At 49.1% G+C, this 16,052-nt stretch overlaps 1 protein-coding gene across 1 annotated transcript; it reads left to right on the forward strand.

Annotated features, from left to right (window-relative positions):
• Positions 1–2,455: 2,455 nt before the first annotated feature.
• LOC108161506 lies at positions 2,456–3,101 on the forward strand (the record flags this gene model as incomplete). The annotated part of the gene is given in 1 exon segment (XM_017295782.2): positions 2,456–3,101. A coding segment is annotated over 1 exon segment (510 nt), but the record flags the coding sequence as incomplete, so codon positions are not given.
• Positions 3,102–16,052: the final 12,951 nt, after the last annotated feature.

Below are 16,052 nucleotides of genomic sequence, written 5' to 3' on the forward strand. Positions count from 1 at the left end.
ACATAATGAAAGTATCGTTTAAAGAAGATTTCAACAGAAACCCAGTATATTATGCTACAACTGTAGTGTTCATGGCTCTCCAAATAATGGACCAAAAAATTATATTATTAAATAAGACGTTAGAAAATATTTTGTAGTATGTAGTATAATTATATTAATTTTAATAATAATAACAATAATAATAATAATAATAATAATAATTTGTTTGGAGATCTGCTGCCTGTTGTTTTTAATTGAAAAGTCTCTTGTGTGTGTGTGTTTGTGTTTAATGTATTTATTGGCACTTTTATTCACTGTTTTCTCATCTATCACAGTTATCTCTTTTTGGTTTGCGATGTGGACGGGAACAAAAGCTTGTCATAGATAGTAATGGGTGTGGTGGAGGAAGGGCGGCACGGCACGGCACGGCACACAACAGACACCACAAAAAGAACAGGGCAACACAGAAAAAACGGCACAGAACAGTCAAAAAGCGACACGACACGAAACGGTTATAGACGTACGCCCGACGATCGCGACCTCTCGAGCGGGTGGACGAGATGAGAGTGGCGGACGAGGTTCATGGTGGAACACTCATATGTCCACCAACTCCCATACTCTCCCCTCATTGGCTGGGCATTAATTGCCGAAGTTGGCGACCGATAACACACCGGCATTGATAAATGCTATTTGAATTTGTAGTGACTTTTTGGTGTGTTATCGGCTCGGGTATTTTTCTAATTGGCGTGGTATTTTTGGGTCATTAATGGCGTTGCCACTTGTCAGGTATTGGGGAATGGGTGATAGTTGGGAAAGAAGAAGAAGAGGGAAAGGTAAATATGCTAAAATAAATAACTAAAATTAATTAAATTACATTACAGCTAAGGACAATCTATCTACAATTACTACAAATAAGGACTACAAAACTACAGAGATATATACAAGGTAAAACAAACAATAATTAAAATACATTTACACAACAATAAACATACTTAAATATCATTTATTTTTAACAAGAGGACAACTACAACAAAGCACCGGCCGGCATGGCAAACGCAATGCAGAACATTGCGCCGCATACCGGCCGGCTCTGTTGTCCCCCTGTGCAGGATTAGTGGCACCATCTGGGATCTTTGGTGGCGATGGCTGGACTTGGAGATGGCGTGCATCGTGGGCAAAGGTGTTCATTGACGAGCGGCTCTGGTCCGGCCGCCCACGTTGCATCTGTCGTTGGTTGGTGTTGGCTGCTGCACTCGAGTGGCACTGGTCCGGCCACCAAACTGCATTGTCGTTGTGCTGGCGTTGACATCGAAAAGTGATGCCAACGAATCATGATATTGGCCGCATCCAAGTGGCGAACTGGTCCGGCCACCAGGATACGTTGTCGTTTTTGTTGTTGTTGGCCGCATCCGAGTGGCTGCTGGTCCGGCCACCCAGGATGCGCTGTCAGTTGGATTGGCCTGGCCTCCTCGGCCACGTTCATCGTCGGTTTGTAATGGCGATTTGAGTGGCTGCTGGTCCGGCCACCCAGTTGAGGAGGTGTTTGCTTTGGCGTGTGATTTTAATTTGTTTATTTGCAGGTACTTGTCGGCGTTTGGATGTTGTTGCTGGCGACCCTTGTCTGATTTGTGTTGGCGTAAGAGACGTTTGCGGGTGAGTATTTGTGTTTATTGGCAGCCTCTCTCCTGATTCTCCTTCTTTTGCAGGATTTGCTGGCGTCCGGCGGCTCAACACCAGGCCATCCCGCCCTCACATAATTGGCATGAGAGACGGGTGTGACCCAGTGGGGCGGCAACAGGCGCCAGCATCTGTGTCGTCGTTGGAAATGGCAGCTGTTGGTTCGGATTGGCGTGACGTCACGGCCATGGTCAGGCGGCAGCGTCATCAGATGAGGCCTCCTTTTCCGTCCCTTTGGCAGAAAATTGATGATGTTGATGGCGAGGCAGCTTCTTGTTGGTCAGCTCTGTCTGGTGATTGACAGGTAAGTGTGGATTTCATATGTTTTGGCCGTTTTTCGTTGTTGTCCGTATTGACGTCTTTTTCCTTTGTTGCAGTGGCTGTCTCTGGATCAACGATTGGCACCACATAGACGTCCCGGACTGACGGGGACAGACAGTTGGACAGCAAACTGACAGCGCCAACCGACTGCGAGCCCCAGCTCCAGCCCCACGTCCAGTCTTCCATCGAGGTCCCTTTGTCGGTGGAAAGTGCAGCCGGACATACCACAGGCTTCTCCCAGCTGTCAGTCCGTGGCACTTTACATAACATATTCTCCTACGAGCATGATTCAAATAAAAGGTACCCCAATCGCAAAGCAGGCCTCGAAGTAGGCCTTTAATTGGACGTTACAGGAACCCCACCAGTTCGTCATAAACAGTCGGGCTTTGGAAGGAAGCACATCTCGAAAAAAAAAATAAAAAAAAAATCTGTAAAATCGTTGTGAAAAAAGTAAAAATGTCTGATGTGAAAATAAAATTCGATTGGGGCGACGCCAGTGTGGATCAGCCCATGCCACAGGCCTTCAAGGAGAAAGGTGGCCAAGGCCGGCTGCCACACCCCCCGGGTCTACCGCTTCAAGGACATCTACGAGGGCAAGAGGAAGCAGCAGCTGAGCAAGTGCCTCGAGGCGGAGCGCAAGCAGCGCGAGTTCCACAGCCGTCCAGTGCCCAACTTTCCCCAGATCCACGAGCGCCAGGCGGCCAAGCCCGTCGTCCACCGTGTCACCCAGCCGGTCACCCCCAACGTGCTCAAGAACTCTGCTCCGGCGGAGATGAGGCGCCGCCAGCGGCTGGAGTTTGAGTCCTCGCGTCCAGCTCTGAAGCCTCTGCCCAGCAACTTCAATGCCCAGACCTCGCAGAAGCAGGAGGCCCGTCGCCAGCAGCAGGAGGAGCAGCGCCTCCGTAAGGAGCGTGAGGACTAACAGAAGCACCGCCAGTTGACCACGTTCCGGGCTAGTCCCAGCCCGTTCAGCACTACGCCACGTTAGTGGGGAGTGGCCTTCCTTTTTCCCGTCATCCCTTTGCCCCTTTTTCAATTTTGTTTTGTTTCTTTGTTTTTAAATTGTTGTTCAAATTTGTTTTGTTGTTCGAAGAAATTAAATTACTATAATCAGCACAGACGTACACCCATGAGTACATGAGTGTGAATGACTGCACAATCAATTTGTTCGGCATACCCTTGGCGAGGGGTACACCACCAAAGGGTCGAAACGAAACGCACTACAACGAAATCCACCTCGAAAGGGTATCCCTCTGTTCGGTCTCCCAGGCGAGACCCATTTTCTGGTTTAAAATGGCTCGGGTCGGTGGCTCCATCAATCAAGTGGCCCCGACCCAGCCCCAAGCCAAGCCACAGCCAATCCGCAGGGCAGGGCCACGCCCACGTGTGCCCGTACAAACAATTTGTTGTAAGTGTATCAATTGATGCGCCCCGATGCACGTACGAGTGTGAGCTTTCCACGTGTGCCAGTGTGGAGGAGGAGTACGTCACATAATCAATAGCACAAATACTAAAACAAGCACTCAAACTGTCAAAGCGATGATTGATAGTGTTGACATTCGCTTTTTGGCTCCATCAATGCTTTCACAATATGTGAGCAGCTTTGAGGTCTGGGCTCAGAAATGGAACATAGGCATCAACAGCAGCAAATGTGCTAATGTTACTTTTGCTACGAGAACACTTTCTTGCGGAGGCATTAATATGCTGGGCTCCACACTTACGCACAAGAGCTCGTACAAATACCTGGGTGTTGTACTCGACAGGTCACTAAATTTCAAAACCCATACTACCATGGTTCGACAGTCTGTGATGGCGAAAGCGGGAAAGATGGCGTGGCTACTTGCACCAAGAAATAAGCTATCGCTGTACAGCAAAGTCACGATATACAAGTCCATCCTCAGCCCCATATGGAAATACGCACTTCAAGTTTACGGCATCGCGTCAAAAACCAACTTAAATAAAATTAGAGTTGCTCAGTCAAAAATTCTACGACGAATATGCAATGCTCCATGGTACATACGAAACAGCGACATCGAGAGGGACCTAAAGGTTCCCAAAGTGGGCGATGTTATACAATTACATGCAGCAAGGTACTTGCAACGACTTGGTGGTCACCCTAATGCGCTAGCCAGACGTCTAATTAACCCGCCAAGGAAAAGAAGACTCAAAAGGAGTCATCCACTGGATCTCCCTACTAGATCCCTCCTATAACATCTCATTAACTTTTTGTAAATATTCTAAATAATGTATGTACCTACTCCATATATGTAACATTAAGTTTAAGTATGTATCTCCTGTGATCAATTGTTTTTCCCCTTAAATGTAAAACTAGATTAAGTTGCCACGAAAGGTAGCAGTAAACTTGTTTACAATAAAATACAAATTTTCCACATGAAAAAAAAAAAAAAAAAAAAAAAAATCAATGCTTTCACTCACCCCAATATTGAGTGAGATGAAAGTGGTCCGAGGGCAGCAGCACCAATAAGTAGGCAATGGAGAATTTTTTTTTTTTTTTTTTCATGTGGAAAATTTGTATTTTATTGTAAACAAGTTTACTGCTACCTTTCGTGGCAACTTAATCTAGTTTTACATTTAAGGGGAAAAACAATTGATCACAGGAGATACATACTTAAACTTAATGTTACATATATGGAGTAGGTACATACATTATTTAGAATATTTACAAAAAGTTAATGAGATGTTATAGGAGGGTTCTAGTAGGGAGATCCAGTATATGACTCCTTTTGAGTCTTCTTTTCCTTGGCGGGTTAATTAGACGTCTGGCTAGCGCATTAGGGTGACCACCAAGTCGTTGCAAGTACCTTGCTGCATGTAATTGTATAACATCGCCCACTTTGGGAACCTTTAGGTCCCTCTCGATGTCGCTGTTTCGTATGTACCATGGAGCATTGCATATTCGTCGTAGAATTTTTGACTGAGCAACTCTAATTTTATTTAAGTTGGTTTTTGACGCGATGCCGTAAACTTGAAGTGCGTATTTCCATATGGGGCTGAGGATGGACTTGTATATCGTGACTTTGCTGTACAGCGATAGCTTATTTCTTGGTGCAAGTAGCCACGCCATCTTTCCCGCTTTCGCCATCACAGACTGTCGAACCATGGTAGTATGAATTTAGTGACCTGTCGAGTACAACACCCAGGTATTTGTACGAGCTCTTGTGCGTAAGTGTGGAGCCCAGCATATTAATGCCTCCGCAAGAAAGTGTTCTCGTAGCAAAAGTAACATTAGCACATTTGCTGCTGTTGATGCCTATGTTCCATTTCTGAGCCCAGACCTCAAAGCTGCTCACATATTGTTGCAGAGCTTCCGTAGCTAGATTTATGCTTGGACTTCTGGTCAGCACTGCAGTGTCATCCGCGTAGGTTGCTATCAACACATCGTCCTCGTCCAACCCAGTTATTACCCTTGAGAAAGGCATATCGGCTGTATATAGGGTATATAACGTTGGTCCAAGAACGCTGCCTTGTGGGACGCCTGCACAGATTGGGCGCTTCGATGATTTTGCTCCATTTACAACAACTCTAAAACTTCTGTCCATTAGAAAGCTACTCACCAGCTGGAATAGCTGCGGCGGCAATATGTTTCTCAGCTTAAAGAGGAGGCCATCATGCCACACCCTGCTTGTTGAATGTCCATAAACACAGCTACCGAATACATTTTTTGATCCATTGCATCAAGCGCGAAGTTGACCACTCGATGAAGTTGTTCTGGCGTGCCGTGACCTTGTCTAAATCCAAACTGCCACTTTGGAATTCTTTTCTTTACAGGTTTAAGCTGCATGATGCGGTTCAGTATCATTCTTTCCGCCATCTTCCCTAGCGCTGAGAGCAGGCTAATTGGTCTGTAGCCATCGACTTCTGTGTGTTGTTTTTCTGGCTTAGGTACCATGGAGATTAGCGCCATCTTCCAGCAGGTAGGAAAGTGTCCTATCCTAAGAATGCTGTTGAGGAGCAGCACTATAAATAGCAGCGCTTTTTTAGGCAGAAGTTTTAAAGTCCTGTTGTCCAGCAGGTCCTCACCAGGGGATTTTTTGGCCTTCAGCTTCTTAATTTGCTGCACCACCTCTTGAAATGTGACTGGGCTTGCTGGCAAGGACATTTGAAATGGCATTTCCAATTGTAGCTCGACGGCCCTTCGTGTAACAGCAGACGTAAGATTAAATGGCTTAAATCTTTGCTCTAAACTGTCTGCGAAGATATCAGCCTTTTGCTGACTGGAGTAGCACCAACCGCCTGCTGGATTTTTAATTGGCGATTTAGGCATGACTACTCTTTTAAATCGGCTTGTAAGCTTCCAGAGAGTATAGTTGAAAGATGCATCGGGGCCAGCTTTTTCTAAAATGTTATCAATGCTCGTCTGCTTGACTTTTGCAAGTACCTTTTGCAAACGGTTTGATAGTCTCAAGTAGATTTGATGAACTCGAGTATCACCCGTTCTCGCATACTCTCTTCTTACTCTTCTTTTCAGGCGCAGGAGAGCTACGGCACTTGGGGGAAGAGTATCTTGTCGTCGTTGGCTTGGTGAACATTGGTTTACAGGCGCAGCAGAAGATGCAGCCAATATTACGTTTCTCATAAATATCGAGATTGCATCTTCTATATCATCGGGACTTTTTATTTCCGTGTTGAGGTTGATTCTACTATCTAGTTCGGCTTGAAATACTTCAACGCAAGAGCCTCGAGGGAGAATTTGTTGCTTCATAGTTTTGATTTGAGGAGAATGATGCACTGATGCTACAATTGGCAGGTGATCCGAGGAGAGTTCATATTTAGTTTCGACTGACAGCTTGTTTTGCGCAATCCCGTTGACAATGAAAAAGTCGAGAGCAGAAGGTGTAAGGCGAGTGTTGTATGAGAAGAAAGTTGCCTCGCCAGTGGCAAGGATTTCGCATGTGCTACTGACGATGGCCTCTTGCAATCGCTTCCCTCGACAGCATGATCTGACGTTACCCCACCATGGGTGCTTTGCGTTAAAGTCACCGCCTGCGATGAATCTGTTCCCCAGGCTAAGAAAAAGTTGCTCAAAATCAGTTGTACTCCAAGGTTGGTTGGGTGGCAGGTATATTGAGGAGATCTTGATGCATCCAACATTAGTCGGCACACTCACGCTGGCAACTTGTATGTTTATCCTGGACATAGGTTCGTTCTGAGTATGGGCAATGGACGATCGTATGAGCAGAGCCACTTTTCGATGTTCCGCTGTGATGATCAGCGTAATATTGATCGTATCCTGGTACGAATGCTCTCCGACCAGGGCGCATATGTGTCTCTGTTATCAACATTACATCGATTTTGTTAGCATTAAGGAAAAGTCTAAGTTCTTCAATGTTCTTGACTAGCCCTCGTGCATTCCATAATCCGATTTTTAATTGAAGCTTGTTCATTTTGAAATAAGCTTCTGTACCAGGTCGCGGAAGGCTTTGGTTGCCTCCATCGGATCCTGTATTAGTTTGAACATTTGATCCATTCTACTATTAAGGTCGTTTATAGCTTTTTCTAATATTTTGAATTTGCTACTAAAATGTTGATCTTCAGCACCATTAAACAACCGGGAGCTGTCATGTAATGTGTTCACGTTAATATTTTTCTCTGCCGCGGTCTTGTTATGTCTGCATAGGAGAACCCACTCCTCACATTGGCATTTGGCTAGATAGGTGATCTTCGCCGCAGTTTGCACAAATGGATTTGTTACTAAGACTTAGTTCGCACGATTTTGATCCAGTATAGTGGTCGCCAGAGCATTTTCCACAGACTGGCTTTTTAAGGCAGTAGTTTCGCGTATGTCCAAAATCTTGGCATCTAAAGCACTGCACCAATTCTTTACTGTGCTTTGCCTTAATTACTGTTACTCTGTGCCTTCCAATTTGAGTAATCTTAAGTGCCTCTGCAATATTTGGTGTTTTCTTTAGATTCGCGCACACCATACTCTGTCTTGTTTTTAAGTTATTTATTTCATGATCATCCTCTTCATTTATTTCAATATTACGCCAGTTTGGCTTCCTGGTGCAGTAGATGTTCATGACTGTGAAACCCTTGTCGGTGAAAGTGTGCTCAATTAAGTGTTTTGGTACATTTGGATGGATATCTCGAATAATCAATCTGTACGGCGTATCCTCTCTCAACTGATGGTGCCAGAATTCACAGTTTTGCTTCGTCAGCATATCAATAACTGTTCGAAAAGCTTTGGAATTTTTTGCATATATACGCGAAACTCCAAATCTGGATGTGCGAATGTCATACTCATCAGCTGGAATTACAGAATTGAGGGCGTCTTCGAGTTTGTCCATTTTATTCACTTGCGGCACGCAAATAGCTGGTGGCTTAGGCACTATGCTTGGCTGCTGCTCATTGCTAGCTTCGTTTGCTACTAGCCCATGTTGCTCTTCTTCGTCCAGTTCCATGACAGATTCAGCTTCTTCAGATAGCGCTGCATAGCGATTATTTAGAAGTGCTACTGAAGGGGTAGTAACAGGTGTAAAATTTTGGCGGCCCTTGAATGGGTGATTTTTTGGAATAGCTGGGTGTGTAGTTTTTTTAATTGTTTTTGAGACTTTATCAGCTCTTTTTTGCTTTTTACTAATAGAGACCATCGGCATCTGAAAGCTACAATCTTTTCCTTGGGATACTTTTTTGGCTAAGCTTGAAGTAGACGCCTCAGCTCTCGAGGTGCTCGGTACTGAACATATGCTGCCAGTTACGGTATTTGCCATTGAGTAATTCGCTGGACATTTCCCTGTTGAAAAAGATAGTGTGCTCGTGGTAATAGTGCTTGTAGTCGTTGCGATCAAGCTACTATTGTAGTTAGGCGTTCCAATTGCCTTATATAGGTCTTTAGCCAAGCTGGCACGGAATTCTGCAGGTGCACCAGCTATTTTCCTCATCTTATCAGTCGCTGAAAGCTTATCACTAAGCTGGGAATGATCAGGTGAGTCTACGTCCATTTTTTGGCACTTCACGAAATTTGCTTGTTACAAATTTGTGATTGCCTAGCATCAAGAGTTTTTGCTACTAAGAAAAGTTGAGCTTTTGTTGCCCTTCGTTTGCGGCTGCGCGCAGGGCGAGGGCAAAAGCTTGCCCGCTGTACGACAGCTTACTTCGCTTACTGTTCTTTGTTGTTCTCGTGTTACCGACACCGCTACGCAGTGTCTAAAAATAGATTCTCGTGCGAGATAAGCACACAGAATGCTCTTTGCGATTATTTAGAAACTTCAATGCGCGACACGTCCGTCTTCGACGAATGTATGGAAAGAACTGAATGGAGAATTTGCATTGGCCGTTTGTTTTAGTGGCTGTCTGTGTTGTCGTTGGTTAATGGCCAGTGGCCAATGGCCACGGTCCGGTTTGGGGGCGATCTCAGCCTCGAAGAGGTTGTATTGGCGGCTGCGATCGAATCGATCAGTGATCGCCCGAGTAAACCGGACCGTGTACCCCTCGGCCTGCATGCAGTCCCGGAACCAGTCAGAGGGCGTGGAATGGGGGAGACCTCGGATGAGGATCCTCAATCCTCTGTCCTCCACAGGCTGATGCCCGAACTCGCCGTGCCGGATGTCATTGGCAATGGCAAGGGTGTGTGTATTGGGAGTGGCAGTAGTTGTGTTGGTGTTGGTTATGGCGATGGTGCTGGTGTGAGTGGCGGTGACGGTGTTGGTGTTTGTATTTGTGTTTTGTGTTTGCTGCCGCTGCTGGTGATGGCGGCCCCGTCGTCTGGCCTGCTTCCTCTCACCATCTGGTGTTGGTGGGATTGGTGGCATTTGTGCAGGCTGGGCATTGGCACGGATCGACCCGCTGCTCGAACTCGAACCAGGTTCGGCTCTCAACAGGTTCGATCCGGTCGTGTGTGTGCGTGTGTGCGTGGCGGCCCGTTGGCCCGCTCTTTCTCGTCGGCTTGCCGGCTCTCCTCTCTCTTCTCCCTCTCCCGTTACTCACGAACTGTTTTGTGCGTCCGAGAGCGTGAGAGGCGGGCTATGGCCGTGGATATATCGGCCATGGCAATGGCTGGGTACTCACTCGCTGGGTCGCTGTGGCGTCGGCGCTCTGCATTGGCTGGGGCGTTGGTGTTGGCGCCTGCGCCGAGGGCTCTGATGCTGCTGCTGCTATTGGCGGTGTTTGTGTTGTTGGCTGCTGCTGCTGCTGCTGCTAGGGCGCCTCTGCGGGCCGCTCTGCCGCCGTCGCTGTGGCGTCTGTTCGACCCTCGTCTGGCCATTCCTCTGGTCATGGCTGGCTGTTGGTTTGTGTGTTGGCGATCTGCTGCCTGTTTGTTGTTTTTAATTGTGTGTGTGTTTGTGTTTAATGTATTTATTGGCACTTTTATTCTCTGTTTTCTCGTCTATCACAGTTATCTCTTTTTGGTTTGTGATGTGGACGGGAACAAAAGCTTGTCATAGATAGTAATGGGTGTGGTGGAGGAAGGTCGGCACGGCACGGCACGGCACACAACAGACACCACAAAAAGAACAGGGCAACACAGAAAAATCGTCAATGGCGACACGGCACAGAACAATCAAAAGCGACACGACACGACACGGTTTTCAAACGTCCGACGATCGCGACCTCTCGAGCGGGCGGACGAGATGAGAGTGGCGGACGAGGTTCATGGTGGAACTCTCACATGTCCGCCAACTCCCATACTCTCCCCCTCAACTCGACCGGCCCGATCGCCGATCGTCATTTACCGGTGCTCTCACCCCCGGTTCCACTTTCACTCACCCCAATATTAAGTGAGATGAAAGTAGTCCGAGGGCAGCAGCACCGATAAGTAGGCAATGGAGAATTGGAGTTGCCGTTTGCTTTAGTGGCTGTCCGTGTTGTCGTTGGTTAATGGCTAGTGTTCTTGTGTGTTCTTTGTGCTGTGTGTATTGGCTGCTCTGTTGTAAGGGGATGGGATGGGAAGGGGGGGGGATAGATGCCTGCTCCCGTATAACCGCCCGGATACTTTAAACTTCCGGATCTTACGATCCGGGCGCGAGACGCTCCGAAGAGTCGACCGCATAGCATCATATGGGCGGTTGAAATGGCTTTATTGGGGAGTTTGGCAGAGTGGCGGAGGTTGGCAGTGTTAATTTTGTTTCTGCTCAACTGCTATGGGTATGTATTGAAATTTGAAATGGGTGGGGGTGAAAAGGGGAATGGCTGGGCGTAATTGCCGAAGTTGGCGACCGATAACACACTAGCATTGAGAAATGCAATTTGTAGTGACTTTTTGGTGTGTTATCGGCGCGGTATTTTCCTAATTGGCGTGGTATTTTTTTGGGTCATTAATGGCCTTGCCACTTTTCAGATATTGGGGAATGGGTGATAGTTGGGAAGGAAGAAGAAGAAAGAAAGGTAAATATGCTAAAATAAATAACTAAAATTAATTAAATTACATTACAGATAAGGACAATCTATCTACAATTACTACAAATAAGGACTACAAAACTACAGAGATATTGTAACGGACCTGCTTCTTGGTTCGCTTGAGTTTGCTGGGCTCGCTCAGCGAGCCCCCAACGACAAATGATAAGACCTTCCTTTTCTTTAATCGAATTACTCTTTATTCGTACTTATATTAGGACTTAGGGCTAGATGCTACAATTCAGCTTATCTATGGATCAACACAAACACCGCCAATAGCAGCAGCAGCATCAGAGCCATCGGCGCAGGCGCCAACACCAACGCCCCAGCCAATGCAGAGCGCCGACGCCACAGCGACCCAGCGAGTGAGTACCCAGCCATTGCCATGGCCGATATATCCACGGCCATAGCCCGCCTCTCACGCTCTCGGACGCACAAAACAGTTCGAGAGTAACGGGAGAGGGAGAAGACAGAGGAGAGCCGGCAAGCCGACGAGAAAGAGCGGGCCAACGGGCCGCCACGTACACACACACACACACACGACCGGATCGAACCTGTTGCGAGTCGAACCTGGTTCGAGCTCGAGCAGCGGGTCGATCCGTGCCAATTCCCAGCCTGCACAAATGCCACCAATCCCACCAACACCAAAACGACGCCGCGCCCTCATCGACAGTGGGAGTGACGATGAGGGTGAGGGTGAGAGGAAGCAGGCTAGACGACGGGGCCGCCATCACCAGCACGGCAGCAGCGGCCGCCAATTGGGAAGCCGAAGAAAAAAAGGCAGACAATGGAGGAGCTAGAGGCTATTGTCCAGGAGCAGCTGAGGCAGCACGAGTTGAGGGAGCAACAGCAGAAGCAGCAGAAACGGACGGCAGATGCAGCCAACACCAACACAGTTGCCGATCCTGCCACTATGCCGCAATCTGCACAGCCAACACATGCCCCTGCCCCTGCCCATGCCCCTGCCACTACTATAAATGCCAATAGCCAGACCCACAGCCATCACCAACATCGACAACAGCCAATACATAGACAATTACCAGCCATTCACACAGACAATACCACAATTAACAATAGAGATAATAATGACGCCAATACAAATACAAATACCTGCCAATACAAACACCAACACCACCACCGCCATCACCATCACAAACACCCCTGCCACTACCACCGACGATGACATCCGGCACGGCGAATTCGGGCATCAGCCCAGCCAGGATCGTGGGTTGAGGATTCTCATCCGAGGACTCTCCCACTCCACGCCGCCGGATTGGATTCGCAGCAGTATGCTGAACGAGGGGTTCACGGTTCGGTTTGTGAGCGTGATCACCGATCGATGCGATCGCAGCCTTCAATACAACCTCTTCGAGGCTGAGATCGCCCCCAAACCGGACCGTGGCCAATACGACGTCTTAAAGCTGCGACGCATGGGTGGGAGGCCCGTCACGGTTGAGAGACTTGGAGTCTCCCGTGACCCCGCCCAGTGCCATCGATGTCAGGTGTTTGGCCACACCCGCGCATATTGTAGACGAGCTGCTGTCTGCATGAAATGCGCGGGTGGACATCTGACGACGGAGTGCAGCAAGCCAAGGAACGTTGCTCCCAAGTGCGTCAACTGCCAGGGCGCCCACATCAGCGCCTACAAGGGCTGCAGCGCCTACAAGGCAGCCAGGCAGCGGCTCGTGGCCCACAGGGTCGCCAGGGATGAGGAGCGTCGCAATCAGCAGCCACAGCCAATCCAACAGCGACAACAGCCAATACAACGTAGCCAGCAGCAGCCACATCCACAGCCACTCCATAATCCGCAGCAGCAACGCCAACTCCAACCGGATCGGCAGCATCGGCAGCAGCATCGGTATGGCGACCATCATCCCCAGCCATCGACCAGGGGGCGCCAATACCGACGGGTCCAGCCGATCGCTGCGGCGCCTGTTAATGCGCCCAATCGTTGATCCAGAGACAGCCACTGCAACAAAGAAAAACCGTCAATTCACGACAACACGAAAGACGGCCAAAACACATGAAAATCACACGTACCTGCCAATCACCAGACAGAGCTGACCAACAAGAAGCTGCCTCGCCACCAAAATTGACAATTTCCTGCCAATTGGGCGGAAAAGGAGGCCTTTTTCTGATGACGCTGCCACCACACCATCACAATGACGTCACGCAAATACCTGCTCACAGCTGCCATTCCAAACGACGATGCAGATGCTGACGCCTGTTGCCGCTCCACTGGGTCGCACCCGTCTCTCATGCCATGTAGTGACGCTTGAACCAGCTACAAAAGTATTACTACAACAACAGAAAAAAAAAGTAAAAGAACGGAAAAACAAAAAAACTAATCAAAAATTTTAAATCCAGGGAATATCGTAATTGCGTTTAGCGCCCCTATTGCTCGTGATCGGCGGGTACTTTTTGGGCAGACGGTCGGACTCGGGAGAGAGCAGGCAGCGGTTATGTTAACTCGAGGGAAATGGTGGTTGGCACTTTCGCTGTTGGGAGGTTTCGTGGATGCAAGCCCAGCTACGGTCGCTCTTTTCGATTTTGGGCCCCACTTCAGAAGGTAGTGTTTTTGGTGGAAAGAGGGAAAAACAAAACTAAACCTCGCGCCAGTGCCAAATCAAAGAAAAACGAGGGGGAACGTTGTGAGTTTCTGCGGACACCGCAACTCTACGGTTATACCCGATACTAAGTCAGTATGGCTCTACTCCGGCAGACGCCGCTAATATTAAACGACACGACAAAGAGTGCGTGCGAGAGAGACAGAAAATCAGTCTGATTTTTAACGGGAGAGGGAGAAGACAGAGGAGAGCCGTCAAGCCGACGAGAAAGAGCGGGCCAACGGGCCGCCACGTACACACACACACACACACGACCGGATCGAACCTGTTGCGAGTCGAACCTGGTTCGAGCTCGAGCAGCGGGTCGATCCGTGCCAATGCCCAGCCTGCACAAATGCCACCAATCCCACCAACACCAAAACGACGCCGCGCCCTCATCGACAGTGGGAGTGACGATGAGGGTGAGGGTGAGAGGAAGCAGGCTAGACGACGGGGCCGCCATCACCAGCAGCGGCAGCAGCGGCCGCCAATTGGGAAGCCGAAGAAAAAAAGGCAGACAATGGAGGAGCTAGAGGCTATTGTCCAGGAGCAGCTGAGGCAGCACGAGTTGAGGGAGCAACAGCAGAAGCAGCAGAAACGGACGGCAGATGCAGCCAACACCAACACAGTTGCCGATCCTGCCACTATGCCGCAATCTGCACAGCCAACACATGCCCCTGCCCCTGCCCATGCCCCTGCCACTACTATAAATGCCAATAGCCAGACCCACAGCCATCACCAACATCGACAACAGCCAATACATAGACAATTACCAGCCATTCACACAGACAATACCACAATTAACAATAGAGATAATAATGACGCCAATACAAATACAAATACCTGCCAATACAAACACCAACACCACCACCGCCATCACCATCACAAACCCCCCTGCCACTACCACCGACGATGACATCCGGCACGGCGAATTCGGGCATCAGCCCAGCCAGGATCGTGGGTTGTGGATTCTCATCCGAGGACTCTCCCACTCCACGCCGCCGGATTGGATTCGCAGCAGTATGCTGAACGAGGGGTTCACGGTTCGGTTTGTGAGCGTGATCACCGATCGATGCGATCGCAGCATTCAAGACAACCTCTTCGAGGCTGAGACCGCCCCCAAACCGGACCGTGGCCAATACGACGTCTTAAAGCTGCGACGCATGGGTGGGAGGCCCGTCACGGTTGAGAGACTTGGAGTCTCCCGTGACCCCGCCCAGTGCCATCGATGTCAGGTGTTTGGCCACACCCGCGCATATTGTAGACGAGCTGCTGTCTGCATGAAATGCGCGGGTGGACATCTGACGACGGAGTGCAGCAAGCCAAGGAACGTTGCTCCCAAGTGCGTCAACTGCCAGGGCGCCCACATCAGCGCCTACAAGGGCTGCAGCGCCTACAAGGGCTGCAGCGCCTACAAGGGCTGCAGCGCCTACAAGGCAGCCAGGCAGCGGCTCGTGGCCCACAGGGTCGCCAGGGATGAGGAGCGTCGCAATCAGCAGCCACAGCCAATCCAACAGCGACAACAGCCAATACAACGTAGCCAGCAGCAGCCACATCCACAGCCACTCCATAATCCGCAGCAGCAACGCCAACTCCAACCGGATCGGCAGCATCGGCAGCAGCATCGGTATGGCGACCATCATCCCCAGCCATCGACCAGGGGGCGCCAATACCGACGGGTCCAGCCGATCGCTGCGGCGCCTGTTAATGCGCCCAATCGTTGATCCAGAGACAGCCACTGCAACAAAGAAAAACCGTCAATTCACGACAACACGAAAGACGGCCAAAACACATGAAAATCACACGTACCTGCCAATCACCAGACAGAGCTGACCAACAAGAAGCTGCCTCGCCACCAAAATTGACAATTTCCTGCCAATTGGGCGGAAAAGGAGGCCTCTTTCTGATGACGCTGCCACCACACCATCACAATGACGTCACGCAAATACTTGCTCACAGCTGCCATTCCAAACGACGATGCAGATGCTGACGCCTGTTGCCGCTCCACTGGGTCGCACCCGTCTCTCATGCCATGTACGGTTATACCCGATACTAAGTCAGTATGGCTCTCCTCCGGCAGACGCCGCTAATATTAAACGACACGACAAAGAGTGC

Source organism: Drosophila miranda (genome assembly GCF_003369915.1).
Source record: "Drosophila miranda strain MSH22 chromosome Y unlocalized genomic scaffold, D.miranda_PacBio2.1 Contig_Y12_pilon, whole genome shotgun sequence".
Classification (NCBI taxonomy): domain Eukaryota; kingdom Metazoa; phylum Arthropoda; class Insecta; order Diptera; family Drosophilidae; genus Drosophila; species Drosophila miranda.